The 17,491-nt window shown below is 37.8% G+C and overlaps 1 protein-coding gene across 1 annotated transcript in view; it reads right to left on the bottom strand.

Moving 5' to 3' along the window:
• LOC123506501 (protein trapped in endoderm-1-like) overlaps window positions 1-17,491 on the bottom strand; it is a 34,420-nt gene that overhangs the window by 16,039 nt on the left and 890 nt on the right. Inside the window, exons 2-4 of the mRNA XM_045258630.1 lie at window positions 14,123-14,672; window positions 12,216-12,471; window positions 4,646-4,766 (exon numbers count right to left, since the gene is read on the bottom strand). Coding sequence (XP_045114565.1) covers window positions 4,646-4,766; window positions 12,216-12,471; window positions 14,123-14,225 — 480 coding nt within the window. The 5' untranslated portion in view covers window positions 14,226-14,672. The remainder of the gene's footprint in view (window positions 1-4,645; window positions 4,767-12,215; window positions 12,472-14,122; window positions 14,673-17,491) is intronic.

Here is a 17,491-nt window from a genome sequence, read left to right as displayed (position 1 = left end):
CCCCCAAAAACAAATTCATGGACCAATCAAGAATATAAAGACATGATAGATGACACAATAAGGAGTCTAACGAGAATTGCTAAAGAAAGGAGATTAGTTGGAGATTTCAACTGTAAAGAAGTGCACTGGGAAAATTATGAAAGTGGTATGGGTGAAGAAGCCTGGGGAGAAAGATTCCTGAACCTAATGATGTACAATATGATGGACCAGAGAGTAAAGGAATGCACAAGATTCAGAGGAAATGACGAGCTGGCGAGATTGGACCTAATTTTTACAAGGGCTATACAAATGAATGATGATATAAGATATACGTGCCCATTGGGAAAGAGTGACCATGTAATATTAGAAATGGATATAGAAGAGGGAAAGGAAGATAGTGACGATTCATACACAGGAGACCGATTAAATTACAGAAAGGCTGATATTTAAAATCTCAAGAACTATTTTAAAAACGTAAACTGGGAGAAGATGGAAAACTCAGAGATGATGCAAGAGAAGTATAACTTATTTTAGGAAATATACGAAACAGGAGTCAGGGAATATGTCCTGAAATATAGACCTAAAAAAGAAGGAAAGAAAGATTGGTTTAATGCAAGATGTGCTAGGGCAAAGGAGAAAAGAGATGGAGCATGGAAAAGGTGGAGGAGAAATAGAAATCCAGTAAATAAGGAAAACTTCAAGGCAGCGAGAAATGAATATGTTAAGGTGAGGAAGGAAGAGGAAAAGAACTTTGAAAAGGGCATTGTTGAAAAATGTAAGGAGCAACCAAAATTGTTCTACAGATTCATAAATAGAAAAAATTAGGTAAAAAGAAACAATAGAAAGGTTAAAAGGAGAGAACGGGATAGTGGAAGACCCAAAAAGTATGGCAGAACTATTAGATAATAACTTCCAGGAGGTCTTTACTAAGGAATCCAAATTTGAAAGGCCACAGGGTAATAGAGAGACAGTCTATATGAAAGAGATTAAAGTAACCAAGCTTGAAATAAAAGAGTTAATAAAGGAACTGGATGAAAAGAAGGCAATGGGACTGGATGAAGTCTCAGGAAGAATACTGAAAGAATGTAGGGAAGAACTAGCAAGTCCTATATACAACATCATAAAATGCTCAATAGAAAATGGAACAGTACCAGTAGAATGGAAAAGAGCTGAGGTGGTTCCCATATATAAGAGCGGAAGGAAGGAAGAACCTTTAAATTACAGACCGGTATCACTAACTAGTGTAATATGCAAGATGTGTGAAAAAATAATAAAGAAACAATGGATCGAGTTCCTTGAAGACAACAAATTAATATCAAATAGCCAATTTGGTTTTAGAAAAAGATGGTCGTGTGTAACTAATTCATTGAGTTTCTATTCTAGAATAGTTGATAGAGTACAAGAGAGAGAGGGATGGGTTGATGGTGTTTATTTGGACTTAAAAAAGGCGTTTGACAAAGTGCCACATGCAAGATTACTATAGAAGTTAGAGGAGAAGGGTGGCTTAAAAGGAAGCACATTGAGACGGATAGAAAATTATTTGAGGGGGAGAGAAATAAGGACGGTAGTTAAAGATATGAAGTCCAAGAGGAGAACAGTAGAAAGCGGAGTGCCACAGTATTGGCACCAATACTTTTCCTTATTTATATTAACGACATGCCAGAAGGAGTGAACAGCTACATAAATCTGTTTGCAGGTGATACGAAACTGTGCAGAATTATAAAGCAAAATGAGGATTGTGAAATACTGCAAGAAGACCTAAATAAGATCTGGGAATGGAGTAAAAAGTGGGAAATGGAATTCAATGTGAACAAAAGCCATGTCATGGAAATGGGAAAGAGTGAAAGACGACCCATGGGAATCTATAAGATGGGAGATAGAGTAGAACTAGAGAAAGTAAAAAAGGAAAAGGACTTAGGAGTGACGATGGAAGAAAACAATCAACCGGTAAGTCATATTGATAGAATTTTTAGAGAAACATGTAATTTGCTAATGATTATTGGATTAGCATTTCACTACATGGACAAAGAAATGATGAAGATATTAATAAGTACTATAATAAGACCCAGATTGGAATATGCAGGAGTAGTGTGAACCCCTCATAAAAAGAAACACATAAGAAAGTTGAGAGACTACAAAAATGGCTACAAGAATGGTTCCACAATTTGAAGGGATGACATATGAGGAGAGACTAAAGGTTATGGATCTGCCAACCCTGGAACAAAGAAGGGAGAGAGGAGATCTGATACAAGTTTATAAATTGATCAACGGAATGGACTAAGTGGATAATGAGAAACTGATCCTGAGAGAAGAATATGACATTCGAAGCACAAGATCACATAGTTAAAAGCTGAGAAAAGGAAGATGTCTGAGAGATGTTAAAAAATATAGTTTCCTGCAAAAATGTATTGAAACGTGGAACAGTTTAAATGAAGAAGTAGTGTCTGCAACGAGTGTGCATACTTTTAAAGTAAGATTGGATAAGTGTAGATATGGAGACGGGGCCACACGAGCATAAAGCCCAGACCCTGTAAAACTACAACTAGGTAAATACACACGCACACGAGTTTCTTGAAGACAACAAATTATTATCAAATAGCCAATTTGGTTTTAGAAAAGGTCGGTCATGTGTAACAAATTTATTGAGTTTCTACTCTAGAATAGTTGATAAAGTACAAGAGAGAGAGGAATGAATTGACTGTATTTATTTGGATTTAAAAAAGGCATTTGATAAAGTGCCATATGAAAGATTACTGTGGAAGTTAGAGAAGAAGGGTGGCTTAAAAGGAAGCACATTGAGATGGATGGAAAATTACTTGAGGGAGAGAGAAATAAGGACGGTAGTTAAAGATATGAAGTCCAAGTGGAGAGCAGTAGACAGCGGAGTGCCACAGGGGTCAGTATTGGTGCCAATACTTTTTCTCATATATATATATACGACATGCCAGAGGGAGTAAACAGCTACATAAAAATCTGTTTGTGGATGATGCAAAACTGTGCAGAGTCATAAAACAAAAAGAGGATTATGAAATACTGCAGGAAGACTCAAACGACATCTGGAATGGAGTAAAAAATGGGAGATGGAATTCAATGTGGATAAAAGCCATGTCATGGAATTGGGAAACAGTGAAAGACAACCAGTGGGAATCTATAAGATGGGAGATGGAGTAGAACTAGAAAAAGTAAAAAAGGAAAAGGATTTGGGAGTGATGATGGAAGAAAATAATCAACCGGTAAGCCATATTGATAGAATTTTCAGAGAGACATATAATTTGCTAAGGAATATTGAATTAGCTTTTCACTACATGGACAAAGAAATGATAAAGAAATTGATAAGTACTATAATAAGACCCAGATTGGAATATGCAGGAGTTGTGTGGACCCCTCATAAAAAGAAACACATAAGGAAATTGGAGAGACTACAAAAAATGGCTACAAGAATGGTTCCAGAATTTAAAGGGATGACATATGAGGAGAGACTAAAAGCTATGGATCTACCAACCCTGGAACAGAGAAGAGAGAGAGGATCTGATACAAGTTTATAAATTGATTAACAGAATGGAGCAAATGGATAGTGAGAAATTAATCCTGAGAGAAGAATATGACATTAGAAGCACAAGATCGCATAGTAAGAAACTGAGGAAGGGAAGATGTCTGAGAGATGTTAAAAAACATATAGTTTCCCGCAAAGATGTGTTGAGACTTGGAACAGTTTGAGTGAGGAAGTGGTGTTACCAACGAGTGTGCATAGTGTTAGAGAAAAATTGGATAAGTGTAGATATGGAGACGGGGCCACACGAGCATAAAGCCCAGGCCCTGTAAAACTACAACTAGGTAAATACACACATACACACCATACACGGACACATTTGTTAAGGATGTTAAGGCCTATAGGGCCTGTAGGTACACTTGAGGAGTGTATGGGAAGTGCTGTTCAGCTTCCACCCATTAGTGGCGCAGGCAATTTTGTTTATGGTGGTACCCATATTAGGGCCCATATCACCACCCAAACTCACCTTGGGTGTAACCACCTAGAACCTGGGTATCATGGTGACATATAGGTAACTTTAAACCACTGAACAAATGGCAAATGTTTAAGGCTGTGCATGGTGGCATTTCATTACATGGAGAAAAGTATGCTCAAAATATCATAACCACCATGATCAGACCCAGGGTTGAATACACAGCATTGGTGTGGTGTGGTCTCTGTATATGAAAAAAAAATATCAAGAAGTTGGAAAGGATTCAGAGGACAGCTACAAAGATGGTGCTAGAACTGAACAATCTAACCTACCACAGAAGATGGAAGGAAATGGGATTGCCAACTTTGCAGGATAAAAGAAAAAGAGTATCTATATCTAATAATGATCTAAAGAAAGTAGTTAACTGCATTGCGAAGACAGACAGGCATGACCAAGTGTTGCTGAAAGGAGATGGCACTAGATGGATGAGAAGACACTCAAAGAAGATCAGGAAAAGTCCATGTTTAAGGGACATAAGGAAATATAGTTTTCCTTATTGAACTGTTTATATCTGTAATGACTTGAGTGAGGAGGTTGTACACATACCTATTCAAGGAAAACGTGGATAAATATAAGCATAGAGATAGGACATTATGAGCCCTGCTTGAACCCTGTAATATAAAATTAGGTAAATACACACACACCTTGAGCAGAGGAATAAGCATGATGGCAGCGGAGACCAGCCAGATGCCAGCAATAATTCCAACTGTCTTGCGGCTCGAAAACACATTTGGATACGACTTGGGCATGGCAATGAGCACACATCTTATAAAGGGAAGAGGAATGAATACTTCAAAATGTGCAACTAAAATCCCCATAAGTTTACAAGGGCATATGTACATAGTTATGAAGAGATTGAAGACATTGAGCATGACTACACAGGGAAAAAGGAGGAAAAAAAGTGATTCAATAGCACTATGTAGAATATTGGAAGGGATAGATTTGTTGGACAGGGACAATTTTGGGATGCCAAATACAAGAAGTACCAGAGGACATGGAAGAAAACTGAGAAGAAGTGTGTGTAGAAGATAAATCACAGAAATACTATAGAAGTGTAGAATGGACTTATTGATGAAACTGTGTGTGCCAAGGAATATAACAAAAGATATGGAGATGGACAGCATGAATTTAACAAGGCTTCTTTCCCAGGTAAATACAACTATATATACATACACACACACACACACACACACACACACACACACACACATTTTTGGACTGAAAGAAAAAAATGTTAAATATAGACCAAGAAGGGAAAAAGATGAAATGAAATCAGTAAAAGACCTACTAAAACATCTGAATGATGAGGATAGACAGAACTTAGAAGAGGAAGTAGAAGAAATCCATAGAATGGGACCATATCAAGAAGGAACAGTGAGACCAATTAAGATATTACTAAAATCACAAGCAGCAGCAGAAGAAGTACTATATAGAAAAACGAAACTCAGAGAAACAGAAGGTTGCAAAGATATATATATAAAGAAAAATAGAAACGAGGAGGAAAGGAAGAGACACAATGAACTGGTGGCAGAAGCAAGAGAAAAAAATAATGAAAGGTCAGAGGAGGAGAAGAAGGCATTTTTGGAGAATTATAGGAGACAGGATAAGGAAATGGTATATAAAAGAGAAAGAAGAGAAAAGAATGGAGCAAGTTTAACTAAAATGATAAGAACAAGAGATTAAAAATTATGTATACAAACATAGATGGATTTTATCTAGTAAATTAGAATTAAGAGATTACATAAAGAAAGAAGAACCAGATATTGTATGCCTGGTGGAAACAAAGTTAAATGAGGCAATAAAAATAGACATAGATAAAAGATATAATATATGGAGGAGAGACAGAGTGGGTAAAGGAGGAGGAGGAGTCATGATGATGTTAAGGAAGGAGATAGTGGTAAATCAAGTGGAGTTTGGGGAAGGAAAATCAGAAATACTGTATGTTAAGATGCATATTAACAAAAGGAGTTAACAATCATTGGAACATATGTGCCACCAAAACAAACTCATGGACTAACCAAGAATATAGAGACATGATAGATGACACAATAAGGAGTCTTACAAGAATCATTAAGGAAAGGAGAAAAGTGATATTGGTAGGAGATTTCAACTGTAAGGAGGTAGACTGGGAAAATTATGAAAGTGGTATGGGGAAGATGCCTGGGAGATAGATTCCTGAACCTAATGATAGATAATTTGATGGTCCAAAGAGTAAAGGAAAACACAAGATTCAGAGGAAACGATGAGCCGGCAAGATTAGACCTAGATTTTACAAGGGATATACCAATTAACGATGATATAAGATACAAGTGCCCATTGGGAAAGAGTGACCATGTAATATTAGAGATGGATATAGAAGAAGGAAAGGAAGATAGAGATGAATCATACAAAGGAGACCGATTAAATTACAGAAAGGCTGATATTGAGAATCTCAAGAACTATTTTAAAAACGTAAACTGGGAGGAGATGGAAAACTCATTAACAGTTCAAGAGAAATATAACTTATTTTTAGAAAATATACAAAACTGGGGTCAGGAATATGTTCCAAATATAGACCTAAAGAAGAAGGAAAGAAAGATTGGTTTAATGCAAGATGTGCTAGGGCAAAGGAGAAACGAGATGGAGCATGGAAAAGGTGGAGAAGAAACAGAAATCCAGAAAATAAGGAAAACTTCAAAACAGCAAGAAATGAATATGCTAAGGTGAGAAAGGAAGAAGAAAGGAACTATGAAAAGGACATTGTCGAAAATGTAAGGAACAACCAAAATTGTTCTACAGATTCATAAATGGAAAAATAAGACAAAAGAAACAATAGAAAGGTTAAAAGGAGAAAACGGAATGGTGGAAGACCCAAAAGTATGGCAGAACTGTTAAATAGTAAATTTCATGAGGTCTTTACTAAGGAATCCAAATTTGAAAGACCACAGGGTAATAGAGAGACTGTCTATATGAAAGAGATTAAAGTAACCAAGCTTGAAATAAAAAAGTTGATGAAGGAATTGGATGAGGAAAAGGCAATGGGACCGGATGAAGTCTCAGGCAGAATACTGAAAGAATGTAGGGAAGAACTAGCAAGTCCAATATACAACATCATAAAATGCTCAATAGAAAATGGAACAGTGCCAGTGGAGTGGAAAAGAGCTGAGGTGGTTCCCATATATAAGAGCGGAAGGAAGGAAGAACCTTTAAATTACAGGCCGGTATCACTAACTAGTGTAATATGCAAGATGTGTGAAAAGTAATAAAGAAGCAATGGATCGAGTTTCTTGAAGACAACAAAATATTATCAAATAGCCAATTTGGTTTTAGAAAAGGTCGGTCATGTGTGACAAATTTATTGAGTTTCTACTCTAGAATAGTTGATAAAGTACAAGAGAGAGAGGATGGGTTGACTGTATTTATTTAGATCTAAAAAGGCTTTTGATAAAGTGCCACATGAAAGATTACTATGGAAGTTAGAGGAGAAGGGTGGCTTAAAAGGAAGCACATTGAGATGGATGAAGAATTACTTAAGGGGAGAGAAATAAGGACGATAGTTAAAGATATGAAGTCCAAGTGGAGAACAGTAGACAGCGGAGTGCCACAGGGGTCAGTATTGGCACCAATACTTTTCTCGTATATATAAATGACATGCCAGAGGGAGTGAACAGCTACATAAATCTGTTTGCAGACGATGCGAAACTGTGCAGAGTCATTAAACAAAAGAGGATTGTGAAATACTACAGGAAGACTTAAACAAGATCTGGAAATGGAGCAAAAATGGGAGATGGAATTCAATGTGGACAAAAGCCATGTCATGGAAATGGGAAAAGTGAAAGACGACCAGTGGGAATCTATAAGATGGGAGATGGAGTAGAACTAGAAAAAGTAAAAAGGAAAAGGACTTGGGAGTGACAATGGAAGAAAATAATCAACCGGTTAGCCATATTGATAGAATTTTCAGAGAGACGTATAATTTGCTAAGGAATATTGGAGTAGCATTTCACTATATGGACAAGGAAATGATGAAGAAATTGATAAGTACTAAAATAAGACCTAGATTGGAATATGCAGGAGTTGTGTGGACTCATAAAAAGAAACACATAAGAAAATTAGAGACTACAAAAATGGCTACAAGAATGGTTCCAGAATTTAAAGGGATGGCATATGAGGAGAGACTAAAGGCAATGGATCTACCAACCTTGGAGCAGAGAAGAGAGAGAGGGGATCTGATACAAGTTTATAAATTGATTAACGGAATGGAGTGAATAATGAGAAACTGATCCTGAGAGAAGAATATGACTTTAGAAGCACAAGATCGCATAGTAAGAAACTAAGGAAGGGACGATGTCTGAGAGATGTTAAAAAATTTAGTTTCCCGCAAAGATGTGTTGAGACTTGGAACAGTTTGAGTGAGGAAGTGGTATCAACAAAGAGTGTACATAGTTTTAAAGAAAAATTGGATAAGTGTAGATATGGAGACGGGACCACACGAGCATAAAGCCCAGGCCCTGTAAAACTACAACTAGGTAAATACAACTAGGTAAATACACACACAAGTGGTATGGGGGAAGAAGCCTGGGGAGAAAGATTCCTGAACCTAATGATAGACAATATGATGGACCAAAGAGTAAAGGAAAACACAAGATTCAGAGGAAATGACAAGCCAGCGAGATTGGACCTGGTTTTTACAAGGGGTATACAAATGAATGATGATATAAGAAATAAGTGCCCATTGGGAAAGAGTGACCATGTAATATCAGAAATGGATATAGAAGAGGGAAAAGAAGATAGAGATGAATCATACAAAGGAGACCGATTAAATTACAGAAAGGCTGATGTTGAGAATCTTAAGAACTATTTCAAATACACTAACTGGGAAGAGATGGAAAACTCTGAGAGGGTGCAAGAGAAATATAACTTATATTTGGAAATATACAAAACAGGAGTCAGGGAATATGTCCTAAAATACAGACCTAAAGAAGAAGGAAAGAAAGATTGGTTTAACGCAAGATGTGCTACGGTAAAGGAGAAAAGAGATGGAGCATGGAAAAGGTGGAGGAGAAATAGAAATCAATAAATAAGGAAAACTTCAAGGCAGCAAGAAATGAATATGTTAAAGTGAGGAAGGAAGAGGAGAGGAACTATGAAAAGGACATTGTCGAAAAATGCAAGGAGCAACCAAAATTGTTCTACAGATTCATCAACGGAAAAATAAGACAAAAAGAAACAATAGAAAGGTTAAAAGAAGAGAATGGGATGGTGGAAGACCCAAAAAGTATGGTAGAACTGTTAAATAGTAAATTTCAGGAGGTCTTTACTAAGGAATCAAAATTTGAAAGGCCACAGGGTAATAGAGAGACTGTCTATATGAAAGAGATTAAAGTAACCAAGCTTGAAATAAAAGAGTTAATGAAGGAACTGGATGTAGAAAAGGCAATGGGACCAGATGAAGTCTCAGGCAGAATACTGAAAGAATGTAGGAAAGAACTAGCAAGTCCTATATACAACATCATAAAATGCTCAATAGAAAATGGAACAGTACCAGTAGAATGGAAAAGAGCTGAGGTGGTTCCCATATATAAGAGAAGAAGGAAGGAAGAACTTTTAAATTGCAGACCAGTATCACTAACTAGTGTAATATGCAAGATGTGTGAAAGAGTAATAAAGAAACAATGGATTGAGTTCCTTGAAGACAACAAATTATTATCAAATAGCCAATTTGGTTTTAGAAAAGGTCGGTTATGTGTAACAAATTAACTGAGTTTCTACTCTAGAATAATTGACAGAGTACAAGAGAGAGAGGGATAGGTTGACTGTATTTATTTGGATTTAAAAAAGGCATTTGATAAAGTGCCACATGCAAGATTACTGTGGAAGTTAGAGAAAGTGTCTTAAAGAGAAGCACATTGAGATGGATGGAAAATTATTTGAGGGGGAGAGAAATAAGGACGGTAGTTAAAGATATGAAGTCCAAGAGGAGAACAGTAGAAAGCGGAGTGCCACAAGGGTCAGTATTGGCGCCAATACTTTTTCTCATATATATAAACGACATGCCAGAAGGAGTGAACAGCTACATAAATCTGTTTGCGGATGATGCAAAACTGTGCAGAGTTCTAAAGCAAAAAGAGGATTGTGAAATACAGTACTGCAGGAAGACCTAAATAAGATCTGGGAATGGAGTAAAAAGTGGGAAATGGAATTCAATGTGGACAAAAGCCATGCCATGAAAATGGGAAAGAGTGAAAGACGATCCTTGGGAATCTATAAGATGGGAGATGGAGTAGAACTGGAGAAAGCAAAAAAGGAAAGGACTTCGGAGTGACGATGGAAGAAAACAATCAACCGGTAAGCCATATTGATAGAATTTTCAGACATATAATTTGCTCAGGAATACTGGATTAGCATTTTACTACATGGACAAAGAAATGATGAAGAAATTGATAAGTACTATAATAAGACCCAGATTGGAATGTGCAGGAGTAGTGTGGACCCCCATAAAAAGAAACACGTAAGGAAGCTGGAGAGACTACAAAAAATAGCTACAAGAATGGTTCCAGAATTTGAAGGGATGACTTATGAGGAGAGACTAAAGGCTATGGATCTACCAACTCTGGAACAGAGAAGGGAGAGAGGGGATCTGATACAAGTTTATAAATTGATCAACGGAATGGACCAAGTGGATAATGAGAAACTGATCCTGAGAGAAAAATATGACATTAGAAGCACAAGATCGCATAGTAAAAAGCTGAGGAGGGGAAGATGTCTAAGAGATGTTAAAAAATATAGTTTCTCGCAAAGATGTGCTGATACATGGAACAGCTCGAGTGAAGAAGTGGTGTCAGCAACGAGTGTGCATAGTTTTAAAGAAAAATTGGATAAGTGTATATATGGAAACGGGGCCACACGAGCATAAAGCCCAGGCCCTATAAAACTACAAATAGGTAAAATTAATACAACTAGATAAATACACATACAACCAAAAAGGTCTGGGTTTGAGTCCCAAATGCAGCTAAGTAAATGGGTAAGCCTCTTAATATGTAACCCCTGTTCATCTAGCAGCAAGTAGGTATGGGATGTAACTCGAGGGGTTGTGGCCTCACTTTTCCGGGGTATGGAGTGTGGTGTGGTCTCAGTCCTTCCCGATGATCGGTCACTACAGGCTCTGAGCTCTTTCCATAGGGGAAAGGCTGGCTGGGTGACCAGCAGACGACCGTGGTGAATAATAAGGACGGTAGTTAAAGTTATGAAGTCCAAGTGGAAAGCAGTAGAAAGCGGAGTGCCACAGGGGTCAGTATTGGCACCAATACTTTTTCTCATATATATAAACGACATGCCAGAGGGAGTGAACAGCTATATAAATATGTTTGTGGATGATGTAAAACTGTGCAGAGTTATAAAGCAAAAAGAGGATTGTGAAATACTGCAGGAAGACCAAAATAAGATCTGAAAATGGAGTAAAAAGTGGGAAATGGAATTCAATGTGAACAAAAGCCATGTCATGGAAATGGGAAAGAGTGAAAGACGACCAGTGGTAATCTATAAGATGGGAGATGGAGTAGAACTAGAGAGAGTAAAAAAGGAAAAGGACTTGAGAGTGACGATGGAAGAAAACAATCAACCGGTAAGCCATATTGATAGAATTTTCAGAGACATATAATTTGCTAAGGAATATTGGATTAGCATTTCACTACATGAACAAAGAAATAATGAAGATAAGTACTATAATAAGACCCAGATTGGAATATGCAGGAGTTGTGTGGAATCCTCATAAAAAGAAACACATAAGGAAGTTGGAGAGACTACAAAAAAATAGCTACAAGAATGGTTCCAGAATTTCAAGGGATGACATATGAGGAGAGACTAAAGGCTATGGATCTACCAACCCTGGAACAGAGAAGAGAGAGAGGGGATCTGATACAAGTTTATAAATTGATTAACGGAATGGACCAAGTGGATAATGAGAAACTGATCCACACACACACACACACACACACACACGCAGAGATGTATTGAGACGTGGAACAGTTAAGATGAAGAAGTAGTGTCTGCAACGAGTATACACACTTTTAAAGTGATATTGGATAAGTGTAGATATGGAGACGGGGCCACACGAGCATAAAGCCCAGGCCCTGTAAAACTACAACTAGGTAAATACAACTAGGTAAATACACACAGACACACACACACACACACACACACACACACACACACACACACACACACACACTTTACCTATTGATAGCAATGGCAGCAATAGAGAGCAGCTCAGCTTGAATGTTGACATAACGCAGAAACACGAACACACTGCACCCGGTCTCGTCAAAGAGAGGCTGGCCAGTGTACAGCATGTGCAACAGATGACCAGCAGAGATAGGGAGGATGGTGACACAGAATGCTCCCTCTGCCACCGCTAGGTTCACCACCAGCCATGTGGCAGAGTGGCGCAGGCGACGGGTGTGTGGTAGTGCCAGGATGGTTAGCAAGTTACCTGTCAAACGTACGCATAGAATGTTATGTCCGTCCGACAATCATGAGAATGTAAGAAATGGATAACAGGGGTGGAAATTTAAAGACATAAAAGGATTTCACAGTATAAAATAAAATCATTTGAGGAATGCAGGTCTTATGAAGCAGAAGAATTCATAGACGTGATAGATATGCAGTAATAATAGCTGGTCATAGGAATAATGATGTCATGTCAGTGTGATATGACACTTTATGATGATATATGATAGATAAAACTAACTATCATATACTCTTAGCTTATTGAATGCCTAGATTGGGAAACCTCAACATGTTTAATCACACACAGAGATCAATTTGGAAGTGGAGATGAAGTGATGCATGTCAGATGTCTGCTCTCTCTCTCTCTCTCTCTCTCTCTCTCTCTCTCTCTCTCTCTGTGTGTGTGTGTGTGTGTGTGTGTGTGTGTGTGTGTGTGTGTGTGTGTGTGTGTGTTTACCTAGTTGTATTTACCTAGTTGTAGTTTTACAGGGCCTGGGCTTTATGCTCGTGTGGCCCCGTCTCCATATCTACACTTATCCAATCTTACTTTAAAAGTATGTGTGTGTGTGTGTGTGTGTGTGTGTGTGTGTGTGTGTGTGTGTGTGTGTGTGTGTGTGTGTGTGTGTGTGTGTGTGTGTGTGTGTGTGTGTGTGTGTGTGTGTGTGTGTGTGTGCAAGGAAAGAAAAAAAAGCAAGAAAAATTAAAGAAAAATAACTATAATATAAAGCTAAACACATAAACTGCTAACAAAGCAGACCAAAGGCTGAACAAAGAAAGAGATAGAAAGTTAGGACAAAGAAGAATTAAGTTTCTCTCACAATATCAATGGCAGGAAGCTGTGATGTGTCATGGCCGCTAAACAGGATGTCAGTGAGATGATCAAGTAAACAACTTTCAGAAAACGGAGCGATACCAACGGATGCAGGGAGGAGGGAGGCCAGGGAAGTGAGACGTTGACAAAGTTGCTGATAAGGGAGGGAGGGAAAGGGAGAGGGAATGTGTGGAAGTGAGGGTATAGGTATCAAAGGAAGAGGTACATGCATAAAGCTGTTAAAATCATCATAATTATAATTACAAATTGATATTCCTTTTTCCATCTTCTCTTCCTTCCTTAACTTTTCACTGTGCATTTACACATTCCCTCTTCTTTCTCTTCCTTTTCTCATGTAAGAGGTGGAAGGGACTGACAAGCATGAGTCAAGGAGTAGAAGAGAAAATAAGAGGCAAGTAATAGGAGGAGGTGAGGGAAATAGGAAAAGTATAGAAATAGTATCAAAAGTAGCCAAGGAAAACATTTAAGAGGGAAACTGAGAAGGCATTAGGAAAATTATTTGAATGGAGTAGGAGGGAAAGAAGGATCAAAGTGCGTAAGTGATGGGGATGGAGAAGGAGAGAGTAGATTAGAAGTATTACACAAGAAGCAGTGATGAGAGCGATGACAAATACTAGTAAAGGAATTACCTCTTTGTATGGAGGGAAAGAAGAATATAATACAGCAGAGGAAAATATAACTGTTCAAGGAAGATGATTTTTGTTGTGACTTACCAATATCATAGACACAGTAATAGTACACACAATGAAAAGACATGGAAGGAAAGGGAAGAATGGCAAAAGTTGTGTTGACAATAACTTACCAAAAAAGCCCAGGATGGAGATGACAATGGCAGCAATGGCTGTCACCAGGTAGGCCCATTGAGGGGTGTGTGAGTCCAAGGGTGTGGCCTCCGTTGTACTCATTTTGGTGAAGGCAAGTTAAAAAAGTCTGGATGGGGTTAGTGGTGGCGTGTGGATGTTGTGCTGGTATTGCAGTTCACCTACACACTCTGGATGGAATTGATGGTGATGTTTGGGTATTGCAGTCCACCTACACATCAGATGAAACTGGTGGTGTTATGTGGATGCTGTATGGGTGTTGCAGTCGACTTATAGTCTCTTTGGCCTCATCATAAGAACTGCTTCCTCTCCTCATGTGTGTTCCATCTCCACACCACCACCACATCACCTCATTGCCTCATTGTATGGCTCTCAATGCTGAGTCAGTGAGTCAGTTCTTCAAAATAGTGTGGCTGGGCTAAAGAGGCACACACAATACTCACAATCTGCATAAATTCTTTCCAGAGCCTAGATCGACTTCTTCTGAGATCACAGTGAAGTCCATGTCACTAATGAGGTCTCTACACTCACCTGTAGTGCAACACATTACAATAACAAGGACTGGAAAAAAAACTGTGCACCCACATATACTTCATATATATATATATATATATATATATATATATATATATATATATATATATATATATATATATATATATATATATATATATATATATATATATATATATATATAAAATCAGAAGCTACTTGGCTTGCCTCAGTTGCATAAGTTGTGATGTGCATGTTTGTGTTGGTGCATAATGATTGCAAGGCAGGCATCATGCAAGTAGCTACATATTTGCAGTGCTTAACCTTTTAAGTGGTGTGGATACATCAAACTTTGGATAAAATAGCTAGTGTGGTGCAAGTCTCGAACATAATATAAAAATAAAATTATTCAAAATGATAACATATCATGAGTATCAAAGAATAGAATAATGAAGTTTTAGTTTTTAATTTATTATGGAAAACATTTAATTCTAACCATTCCATACTTTAAAAGTACTTTCACTCTCACTCAGTATGATTACTATATAGTTATGGATTTCTAATAGGGTGTAGCAGAAATTATTAGGGTTTTCCTTATGGTAATAGTACTAATAGTATAGTATGACAAAGATTCTGCATTTTTAATAAATTGTAATGGAAGTCATTAATTAGGATTTTCAAAGGTGTTCTTATGACAGCAGCAACAGCAGCAGCAGTATTATTGTTATTACTATTATTATTATTAGTAGTAGTAGTAGTAGCAGTATTTCAAAAGGTATAGTCTCAGAAGTCGCACAAGGGAGCGATGCGAGCGAGAGTGCCACTGTGCCACGCTATGGAGGCATCTGGGCCACACTAGCAAGGATTACGTCAGGGCCTTCCCGATAGTGGGTCGGCATCCGGTGTTTAGTTCTGACACATCACCATGAAAGTAACCAAAGCACACCAACCAACACATGAACCCCTGACCTGTCGCGTCGCCTTATGCTAATAAATTTCTGCGCAACTCTTCATTGTCATATCACTATCAGTTGAGGTTACACTGGTTTTCATGGATACCCGTATGACTACGACTATAGCGACAGATTAACAAGATTTTTACATTGCCAACAAGTGAATCAGTCTAGAGAGCTATGCATATAATTTTTTTTAGCCTTTGAAAACAATCGGGCGAGTCTACTATGACAGTAGCTAAGCTGCCAAACACGCGTCGCAAGTAATAATGATCTTTACGTTAGGTGACGAGAGAGCAAATATTTGAAAAGCTATTCATTCTTAACTCGGCCCTTTTTTCAATCTGTAGGTATTTGTGAGAGAGAGAGAGAGAGAGAGAGAGAGAGAGAGAGAGAATGATGATATGATGGAACATCCGGTGACACACACACACACACACACACACACACGATGGGCCACGATTTCCTGTTGCTTGCATGCGCTTTAGTTCTATGCTTCTCATTTGTCACGGCAACCTAAAACAGTGATCTTATTGATCCCTTAATGCATTTTATGTACATGTCATTACCAAAGCAGTTTCTTTTCACTTGATTTCTTTTTTTCAATCTTTTTTACTCCCAGTTAATTTGATCTCACTGCATTATATTATCTTCAATTACTTTTTTTTTTTTTTATCTTTCACGTTATCCTACAAATCTTCGCCCACTGTCTTCTCATGTGTTGGTAATAATTATCTATATTTAGTAATAATGCAGTATATCTATACATTATTAAAGAAATGTATGACATAGAGACAATAATTAAAGGTATGATTTTATAATGATCCTCTTACCTCCTTCCAACCACGCCTCCCCAGCAGACTCAATCGTTTCTTCGGCCTCGAGGATCATATTCTAATACACTTCTGCGCTTTATCGACATTACTTAGGTTTCTTTGCTAAAACAATTCCACGACGCACTTCAACTTTTACAAAAGGTTGTAGCTGAAGGTACGCATGTTTTTCAGGACGTTTTAATGGTCATGTTGACAAATTAATGTGATTTCTTTATTGAAAGTAAATACCCTCTTTAGAACCCGACCATTCATCTCTGTGGCCTTAGAAAATAGTCGTGATGAGAAAGGTGTTTCTGAATACGACCCATACTTTCAAAAGACTGTAGGTATTTGAAGACTTAGTGACTCAGATTTTTACGATTTTAATGACAGATTGACACTATATGTTGACATTATTAAGCAGAGAACATCCTTGAGAACTAGAATAATCATGTTTGGGGGCTTTTAAAAATAGTCGTAGGTGGTAGAGCAAAGCGTTTCTCGATACGAATCCCCTCTCCGCCCGCCGCTGTTTACCGACTAGATAAACACACCTGTCACCTGGCCAGCCTCTCCTGTCCCTTGTGTTTAGGTCTTTGCGATGGAAACACTTCAATTTACCTTCAGCAGCTCGCAAAACTACCCTTCCTTGACCCTTTCATGGCGATTAAGCACGTGTTCTAGCGTGTGTGTGTGTGTGTGTGTGTGTGTGTGTGTGTGTGTTATAATATCCTCAATGTGTGGGGGGAGTGATGAAGAGTAATTTAAAGAAGTGGGAGTGACAAGGCTACACTCTCTCTCTCTCTCTCTCTCTCTCTCTCTCTCTCTCTCTCTTCGCTGCCAGCATGAATTAAGAGACTATCGCCAAAATTACATCATCTATCATAAATCCACGCCGCAGCCTTAACGATATAACACAAACTGCCATCAAGATATAATACAATATACTGTAATATAATATATAACATTTATCTGCACTCCCTGCTTCACTACTTTTATATTTAATTGTTATCATAAGCGAACACAATTTCAAGCAAAGTTACACAATTGTGTGTGTGCGTATATATATATATATATATATATATATATA

This window comes from Portunus trituberculatus, chromosome 20, assembly GCF_017591435.1.
Source record: "Portunus trituberculatus isolate SZX2019 chromosome 20, ASM1759143v1, whole genome shotgun sequence".
Lineage (NCBI taxonomy): Eukaryota > Metazoa > Arthropoda > Malacostraca > Decapoda > Portunidae > Portunus > Portunus trituberculatus.
The sequence above is the reverse complement of the archived record's forward strand: the minus strand, read 5'-3'. Positions and strand labels throughout refer to the sequence as shown.